Source organism: Triticum dicoccoides, chromosome 5B, assembly GCF_002162155.2.
Source record: "Triticum dicoccoides isolate Atlit2015 ecotype Zavitan chromosome 5B, WEW_v2.0, whole genome shotgun sequence".
NCBI lineage: Eukaryota > Viridiplantae > Streptophyta > Magnoliopsida > Poales > Poaceae > Triticum > Triticum dicoccoides.
In genome coordinates this window covers 506,127,170-506,136,441 of record NC_041389.1, presented here as the reverse complement: position 1 = coordinate 506,136,441, position 9,272 = coordinate 506,127,170, and the positions used below count along the sequence as shown (strand labels likewise).

Here is a 9,272-nt window from a genome sequence, read left to right as displayed (position 1 = left end):
ATTTTTATCTTAAACCTATCTTCCGTTGCTTTAAAAGGATGCCCCACCATGGGGCAGAGCCAGGATTTAGGTATAGAGAGGGGGCCACCGTTAAAAAAATGTCGATTGATATCATTATATCCTAACTAACTAATTGCCCGTACTTTGCAACAAGGGCATACATATATTCTAGTGTTACACCCCTAACAAACATATTGTAGTGATCTTTAAATCGAATGCTTGACGATATTATCCATAATTAACGTCCAGATTGATACTCTATAGGCTATGTGGTTCAATTAGTAGAGAATCTTACTATTAGTTTGTTCGAATTGCAACTGTAATCCTTTTTCAAATCCATTTTGTAATACCATGTGGAAATCCTAGTTGAAATTGATGTTAAATCTAGTATGAAAAAATACCATTGTTGAGGTGGGAAACATGATGCCTTCACTGAAACGGGTCCCATGATAAAAATAATTATGAAGGCTACGTTGGCAGGCGAAGCCTTTCTAGCCGCCGCCTCCTCCTCCTCCACAAAAAAACTAGGGTTTCTGCCTCCTGTCGACGCCGCCGCAAGTCCGCCTCCTCTGCGGTGGCCCTAGGGCCATGGGGGCACGTTGAATCTTGGCAAGGGCCGGTGGGAGGGCTCCGTTTCTAGTCGTTTCTTTCACTTTTGCTAGGGTTTTTGTTCTGCTCAGAAAGACGAGACGACGGTGGCTCCATGAAGATGGAATAAAGGTCTCCTCGCCTAACCCCCGTTCTGGCGGTGCGTCTAGCACTGTTGGTGAGCGTGTGGAGGTGTGTCTCCGGCGGATTTATCTTTGGTGGATTTGCTCGGATCTCGTCGTTGTTCGTCTACGTTCATGTATCTTCGGGTTGGATCCTTCTGATCTACGTTATTCTTCATCTGCGGCGGTTGCTGCTCTGGTGTGCTGGTCCTACGGGGCCTTAGCACCACGACTTCCCGACTGTCTACTACAACAAGTTGTGCCCGACTCCAACGATGGAGGGGCGATGACGGTGGCGCGCCTTCGACTCGTTTCAGTGCTTGTAGTCGTCGTCAGGTGGTCTATGAATCTTAATGTAATTTCTATTATTTCTGGTATTCGTTGTACTGCCATGATCGGAGATAAATAGATCGGAAATTTTCTAGAAAAAAAAAAAACTACGTTGATAGCGTTCGTATACGTACGGAGTGAGCGTGCTCACGACCGCTGGAGTTGCTCTTAGTTTAGGGATTAGTGCGTAAGAATAGGATAATTCCTTAAAATAGAAAAAACGTCCGTAAGTGGAGGGATTTTTGTTTACAAAGCCGTCCAAGTCCATCATTTTCACAGGTTGTCAACGAACAGTGACGTCCTTTGATGTGTCTGCTTTCCTTCTCAAAAAATACAGTATCTTTGACGTGGATTCATGGAGTGCACGATACGCACTCGAGTTCAGTACCAATAATTTCTGTATTAAGCAATTACACAGGAGTAGCCCTTTTCCCCAAAAGTAGAAACCGGGAACTCGACAAATACTAGTACTACAATGAAGAACAAACTGCCTACTCTGCTTCTTCCCAAATCGGGAAGAGCGCGACTATCTACAACTTGGCAGTAGTGCTAAATTAGTCGAACAAGCAGCTCCATAGTGGCGTCTGGACGCCGTGCTCCGGCCTCGCTCTTTCGTCCGGCGGCGCCACGAGCATCCCCTGCGCCAAGCTCGCGTAGTACGACCCGGCCTCCATGCCGCCAAACCACTGCTCCTCGTCCAGCTCCAACAGGTCGACGGAAGACATGTAAAACTCCGGCGCCAGGCACGCGACTGGAAGAATGATCTGCTGCTGCTGCTGGAGCGCCACGACGGCGACGGCGACCGGAACCTGCAGCTGCTGGAGCGCCACGACGGCGACGGCGAGCGGGACCTGCTTCTGCTGGAGCGCCACCACGGCCACTGCGACCGGAACCTGCTGTTGCTGGAGCGCAACGACGGCGACGGCGACTGGAATGATCTGCTTCCGCTGGAACGCGACGACGGCCACGGCGACGGCGGCCTTGATCTCCCGCGCGCTGTCAAAGCCGAACGAGCCGGCCGCGAGCACGGGCAGCATCCGCCAGGCGGAGTCGGCGAAGTTGAGGCAGGCGGCGCGGCCGGAGAGCGCGAGCACCGCGGCGTCGTGCGCGCGCGCCGCCATCTCGGCCGTGTTGAAGGTGCCGAGCCAGAGCCTGGAGCCCTTGATCCCGGGCACGCGCACCTCGCACACCCACTGCCCGACGCGGCCACGGCGCCGCACGCCGCGGTACAGCGGGTGGCGCGTCTCGTGGAACTTGGTCCGCCCCGCAGGGCGCTTCGGCGGCTCCGACGACACCGTTCGGTGCCCCTGCTCCTGCTGGCCGGACCGGGAGGCGATGTCGGCGACGTCCATCTGAGTCGAGAGCTAGCGGAGATGCTCGTGAGAGGTGTGGAGTGGTAGTAGTGATGGAATCAGCGGCTGTGTTGAGAGGTTTTGATCGATCGGCGGATGGAGCTTGTTTGAGAAGAAGGGGAATGGAGACGGGGAGCATATATAGGCATAGGCAAGCGGTGGTTTCCTGGAAATGGCAAGTGGCAGAGAAGGAGTATGTGTATGTGTCACTCACGCTGACACTTGCGCCGGAGCACAAGGCAGCTTCATGGCGCGCCCCCATTTGTTTTACTATCATTTCCGCGACGCGCATCACTTGGTTGCTTTCCAAGTTTTAGCTGGATGAGATGTGATGGGTGGTGCGTTTACGTCTTTTGTTTAATTTTGTTTAAACAACATACTCTAGTTCACAAATACATACATACACATAGGGCCAACTCCGACACAATTGCTCCGCGTGCATCGGTTTGGACCGAAACAGACAGAAGCAACGGCCCAACGCATCATGCATGGGTAGATTTGGTCTGTTTGGTGTCTGTTTGAATGTATTTCTGGCTAAAATTTGCGTCCACATGGACGCGAGACAAACACATCTCGCGTCTCCCGGAGTCTGACTCGGACCGCATGTCGGCTCCAACCATCCATCTTGGGCCCACACGTCAACCACTAGAAGTGTCCATGCCACGTCCTTTTTAAATAGGAGGGGAGGGTGGCTCATCCGCTTCTCGCCAAACAAGTCCACATGTAGAGTTTGCTCCTCCGCCGCCCAACACGAACCCTAGCTTGCTGTCATCGCCATGGGCTTCTTCAGCTGTGGCAAAAAATGTCGCAAGCACGACCACGAGGCCGGCTCATCGCGCCGCCCAGCCAACTTCACTTTGGTGCCACGGCGGACTGGCCGGGATGCCAACGCACCTGGCTACACATCTCGGTGCACCGTGTGCACTACCACTGGGAGTGCCGGACATAAAACTCCCGCACGGCTAGCACCTCGACCCCAGATGCATTCTGATGCCGGCCATACCGTTGTCCGAGCGGGCGAGCACTGGAGATTCGCAACCACCGTGCCCTTCTCTCGTCGGAGCAACGACGCGACCCCACATACGCGCCGGAGTCCCCGAACTGGGACTTCTGGGTCGTGACAGAGTACTATGTGCGCCATCGTGGGGTCGTCCAGATGGATGCCCGCCCTGCACCATCGGTGTTCGTGGTGCGGGAGGAGGATTGGGCCGCATTCCAAGCGGCCCTCGAGGAGGCGACGCGACGTGCCATGGAGGAATCCGTGTGCATGAAGAATGCCATTTGGCCTGGCCTGGAGCAGGCACTCGAGGAGTCCACATCCGGTGGCCAGGCACCACCACCGCCACCACCACCGCTACCGCCCCGGCCGTTGTCCCTCCAGAGCTACATGTGGACGCGCGTTGGCAATGGAGCGGGCGAAGGCGGAGCGCCAGATGTAGTGGGAGAACATGGAGGAGGCCGAGAGACGCGAGCAGGGAGAGATGGCGGCGTGCGGCGCCAGGCAGCGCAACAGCAGACGCCGAATGCTGTGGCGCTGGAGGCCTACCAGCAGGCATTCCCAAGGGCGACGCTGTCGGCATTCGTCGACCTGGCCATCGAGGGCAACGACACCTAGGGCTACGGGCTGGACGAGGCGGGCGGCTACGAGTTACTTTTTTAGTTTGAATTAATGTTTAAATTATTATATAAGTGGACTTTGACCAACGTTTTAGTATGCATCTTTTTATTTTAAATGTTTTATTTATGTCTATTTAGTTTTTTAGTTGTCATGCCGACCAAATCCGTCGGCCACGTTGGACGCACCGACGCCTCAGAGCCCAACCGGACACACTCCGGATGACTCAAACGGACAGACAAAAACTACTATCGTTTGCGTCGATAGGTTGGAGTTTGGCATCCACGGACAAAACTTGAATCCGGATGTGCTAGTTCCACCGCGAGGAACCAAAGTGACCTACGTGGAAGCCAAACAGTCGCCACCTACCGGACTGCTGCGTCCCGCCTACACGCCACGCTGGCTGCTTGCCGCATTCTATCTGGACGCTACCACTGCTGCCTTTGCTGTTCCTTCTCTTCACGTGATGCTTGTCGCCGCCTCCTCTCTTCTTCGTACTCCCTTGGTCTTATAATATAAAAACGTTTTTGATACTAGCATAGTGTAAAAAATATTTTTATATTTTAAGACAGAGGGAGTAGTTACGTACAATGGTGAACTGCTGCCGAAGGAGCAGGCAAGGTAAATTTCCATTGCTATGTTAACTTGATTCAGATTGGCACGTGCTCCCTCTGTTTCAAAATAATTTGAAGTCTTAAGTTTATTTTGAGTCAAATTTGCTTAAAGTTGACCAACTTTAGGGGAAAAATATGACAAGATCGACAACACCAAACAAGCATAGTGTGAAAATAAATTTCATAAAATATCTCATGAGACTAATTTGATGTTCTAAGTGTTAATACATTTTTCAATATTTCGAAACGGAGATAGCATAACAAAAAAAAAAAAACTAGATTCAGATGTGTCACCCATGGGACCAAGTACGTCCGTCTCTAACTCTAAAGTGACACATCACCCTTTGTCATCCTGGCATCACTGTTTTTATATAGAGGAAAAGGCGCCGGAGTCGCCGGGGAAGAAATAATCACCGGGACAAGAACCTCTCCCCCCGAACAAATGGGCAATGGGACTAAGGCCAACTTCATCGCGCGACCCCATCCCGTCCGGCCCCTGTCCGTTTGAGGTAAAATGGATAAATCGGGCGGCCCAGCGCGTGACGGTCCGGATCTATCTTTTTCGTTTTGTGTCCGGGCCGACCCATTTCGAGCGCAAACATGCGTCAGGTTTGGGTCGCGGTGGACAGAAAACGGACGCGCGCTCGTCCGCGTCGGGACCGCGTGACAGGCGGCCACCTACCTCCCACTGCCCGACATAAATGCGCACGGGTGGTCGACCCCACCTGCCATCCGCACAGCAAACGGTCGCTTTTCCTCTTAAATGGGGAAGTTGTGGACCGGCCGTCATCCACACTCCCCAGTCAGGCCCTTCCTGCCTTCTCGAGACCAACACCCCAAACCCTAGCCCTCTCCTCGTCCCCGATGTCGCCAGCCGACCATCTCGCAACCGTCATGGGCTTCTCGAACCACGGCCGCAAGGGGAAGCACGACCGCGAGGCGTCGTCGTCGTCGGGCCGCCGCCGCGGCTCCGTGAAGGAGGAGCCCGCATCACCGCCACCGCGTCAGACCCGTGCTTGCCCCGTTCACCATCGGCCCAACGGCCGGCAGTACATCGCGGCGGATGTATGCCGCCGTTATTGGGAGACAAGGACGCCGCTCCCGTGGAGCGACGTGCACCTCCCCAGTAACTGACACCTCTCCGCCGACCGGGTGCCGATCCCGCCGGTGCCGCAGAGCGACCGTGCGCACCGCGAGGAGATCCAGCACCGCCGCTGCCTCCTCCCCGACGGCCTGTACTACGACGACAGGTACGCCCCCGACTCACCGCTCTGGGACACGTGGCTCCAGGACGAGCACGATGTGCGGCGCGCGTCGTTCTTCGCTGACACGTTGATGGGGCCGATGCGGCCACGTCTAGAGTGCGTAGCGCGTGCTCCCCAGGAGCGCGGGCGTACGCGGGTGCGCGGCCTCACGCCCACGCCGTCGCCTTCACCCTCTCCGTCGCCACCACCACCTCCTCACATGACAACGGAGGAGGAGGCCCGTCTCATGGCGCGTGTCATGGAGGACTCCATGCACACGCACGACGAGCGCCAATGGGAGGGCCTCGAGGAGATGATGGCCCTCTCTGTGGCCGGCGACGTCGCCATCCCCGAGCTAGACATGGTGCCCACGGAGGAGGCGAGGGAGGAGGAGCTGGTGGCCGTGTTCCACCCCGGCCTGGTGGGCCAGCAGTGGAGCTGGTCGTGCACCGCGCCGGAGATGGCCGACGCCGTGGGGAGCGTGAACTGGTGCCCCACGTCGCCGCGGTCACTGGAGGGGGGACGCGTCGCCACGGGAGGAGGTGGTGCAGGCCCCCGCCTTCCAGCCCGCCCCCGCATACCACGGACCACCGGCCCACCTCTGGATGCCGCCGGAGTACGCGGACCTCGTCAGCAACGACGGCGACACCGGCGGCCACTGAAGACGGCGACGGCAGGAGCGCACGGGCGGCGTTTTTTAATTTTGTTTTTTATGTTAATTATGGCACTGGGCGGTTAAGTGAACCGTGAAACTGGGCCGTTTTATGGCCGTGACCCCTAACTAATGTTTTATATTTTTAAACTGCGTTCATTTACTTTTTTAGTCATTTTATTTAAGTTTTTTTTAATCACGTCCAACACGGACATGATTTGGGGACGGCCGCGCGATGGGCGCACGCACGATCCAACGGACAGAAGCGGACATGGATGAACCTATTGCCGCCCCAAAGGGACAAAATCCGGCCAAACCAAATTTAGGATCTTATGGTGGAGTTGGCCTAAATACACATAACCAAAGTGGCACATCATCCTGTCATCATTGTTGCCAAAAGAAGGAAGAAATACCCTAGCATCCTGCCACTTGGCCACATGAAGTGAGACAGCGACGTAGTGTGGCCACTTGTCCGCGGCAGCTGCTTCCTCCTCACACTCACCTGCCTCCACTTGAGTGAGCTCACGTAGCGTGGCGACGAGGATTTTGACACGAGTCCAGGAAAAGATATGGTTGGGCCGCCACCCGTCGACCACATATTTTATACACTAATTAGCGTCCTCTGGTCCACCTTCCTCCGCCACATACATGAACGGATAAGACCTATTTTTGGAATCAATACCGGCGAGTCCAACGTCAGCGCCATTGTTTTCCTTCAAGTGGTGGTCGATGTGTCCCTTTCGCCGCGGTTTTTGCGGCTTAAAACTGTTCTCCGCTCCGCTGCTTTAGAAAAAGCGCCTCCGGGGAATAGAAATGTGAAGCTGTCATGTCGCTTAGCCGAACCTCCGAGAATAGAAACGGGACAAAAACTGTTCTGTTCTACAAATATTTAAGTGGCACGGACGTGACACGTCAATGCCAAAAGGGAAGTGTTTGGGGACGGTGCGCCGGCCCAAGCGCTCGGCCGGTCTCTTCCTTTTTTTCACGCGCGGGACACGCTGGTACGCGCGTGCTTAGTTGACCCAAACGTTTTTCTTTCTTTTTTTCTTTTTCTTTGCTTCTTCTTCCTTCCGCCTCCGCCTGATCCCATCTCGCCTCCTTCATTGTAGCGTGTGGAGCAGCTCACCGTCGCCCATGGATGTAGAGGTTGCAGCCCCGCTCTCATTCCCACCTCCTTTTTCTTCCTTCTCCCTCTCTTCCCTCTTCCTCCTCCTCTCTTCCCCTTTTGTTGCAACCGGCGACAGGCAAAACGCCGGGAGGACCGAGGTGCCCGTGCTACAACCATGGCCACGGGGGAGGAGATGCAACCGCGGTACTGGGAGAGTTGCAAACGGCGTTTCCCCGTGCTACAACCATGGACACAAAAGCTACATCCAGTAGATAAAAAAGCTTCAACCAGACAACGAAATGCAGGAAAAGTTACAACCGTTTTGACAAAAAGCTTCAACCCGCAGATGAAAAAGCTTCAAACAGAGATTGAGAAAATCCTCCTCGACGACGACCACGACGTCTCTCTGTGTGTTTTGTTGCAACTACAGAGTAAAAGCTGCAACCCTTTGTGAAAAAAGCTTCAAGCTCAGGTGAAAAAAGCTTCAATTGGCATGGTGGAAAGCTTCAGCGAGAAAAGCTTCAACAGGCATAGAGAAAAGCTTCAACCGATGAGATAAAAAGCTTCAACCTGACTCGTCAATGGCTGCTATGGGAGATGCAGCCATCGGTGGTGGAGCTCCAACACACGTTTGGCAAGCTGCATCCAGTGGTGCAAAGCTCCACCTGCGGGTTCGCCGGTGCTTGAGATGGTGCTGGAACTGTCAGCCGTCATTTGCCTACGAGGTGTTTTGTTGGAACTGGCATTCTTTTTTTTTACTGGAACTAGCTATAATTTTTGCTACATCGACCCCTGGAGCTCTCCCCTACTGAATTTGATTTTTGCTGGAACCGGTGCTTTTTTTGCTAGAAACTTGCATTATTTTTGCTACAACCATTGGAGCTCTTTTTTCCTGCTGATTTTTTTTGCTGGAACTGGAGCTTTATTTGCGGAAACCTAGTAAATTGCTGGAACTGTTTTTCATTTTTGCTACGACCGGCCAAAATTTTTGCTACGTTCCGGCGACGAAGGCCCATGGTTTTGCTGGAACCGGCAATTTTTTTTGCTGGAACTGGCTAAAATTTTGCTTCAATTGACTATTTTTGTTTTTCGTAGTTGCTGAGATTGTTTTTTTTCTGAAATATAGTGTTGCAAAATCGACAACGACGGTGAGCCGGAGACGACGACACCGTACTTTGAATGGGGTGTGCGAGCTGCTGGAAGCGGCTTTGGCCGCAAGTGCCATTAGGCTTTGGGAATGACGGTGAGATTGGAAGGGCATGTGACGACGACGACGTCGAGCTGCGGCAAGCTGGTGAGGGGTAGCTAGCTGCGGCGATAGAACGTGGGGGACGCCGGCGAGTTGCGGCGACGGACGTGGTGGACGCCGGAGAGCTACAGCGACGGACGCGGCGGCAGATCTACCAGTGCTTCAAGCCGGTGGTTTTTTTTGGCTAGACACGGGCGAATCTGCTTCGTTGGGGTTGCCAGATCAGATGGCTGCAAGGCGACCGACCGAAAGTTGGGCCGGTGCGCCGACGCCTATCACTGCCCCAAAAGTGTTTGGGGACGGTGCGCCGGCCGAAGCGCTCGGCCGGTCTCTTCCTTTTTTTCACGCGCGGGACACGCTGGCACGCGCGCGCTTAGTTGACCCAAACGTTTTTCTTT

The 9,272-nt window shown here is 54.3% G+C and overlaps 1 protein-coding gene across 1 annotated transcript; it reads right to left on the bottom strand.

The window, feature by feature from the left end:
- Positions 1–1,420: 1,420 nt before the first annotated feature.
- On the bottom strand, positions 1,421–2,547 carry LOC119311201 (dehydration-responsive element-binding protein 1B-like). The gene has a single exon (XM_037586840.1). It carries the CDS (start codon positions 2,390–2,392, stop codon positions 1,595–1,597), a length of 798 nt encoding a protein of 265 aa, XP_037442737.1. The 5' UTR covers positions 2,393–2,547; the 3' UTR covers positions 1,421–1,594.
- Between the last annotated feature and the right edge of the window lie 6,725 nt (positions 2,548–9,272).

Excerpts from the sequence above, each read along its gene's own strand:
- LOC119311201 (XM_037586840.1), bottom strand. The coding sequence starts at position 2,392 with ATGGACGTCGCCGACATCGCCTCCCGGTCCGGCCAGCAGGAGCAGGGG.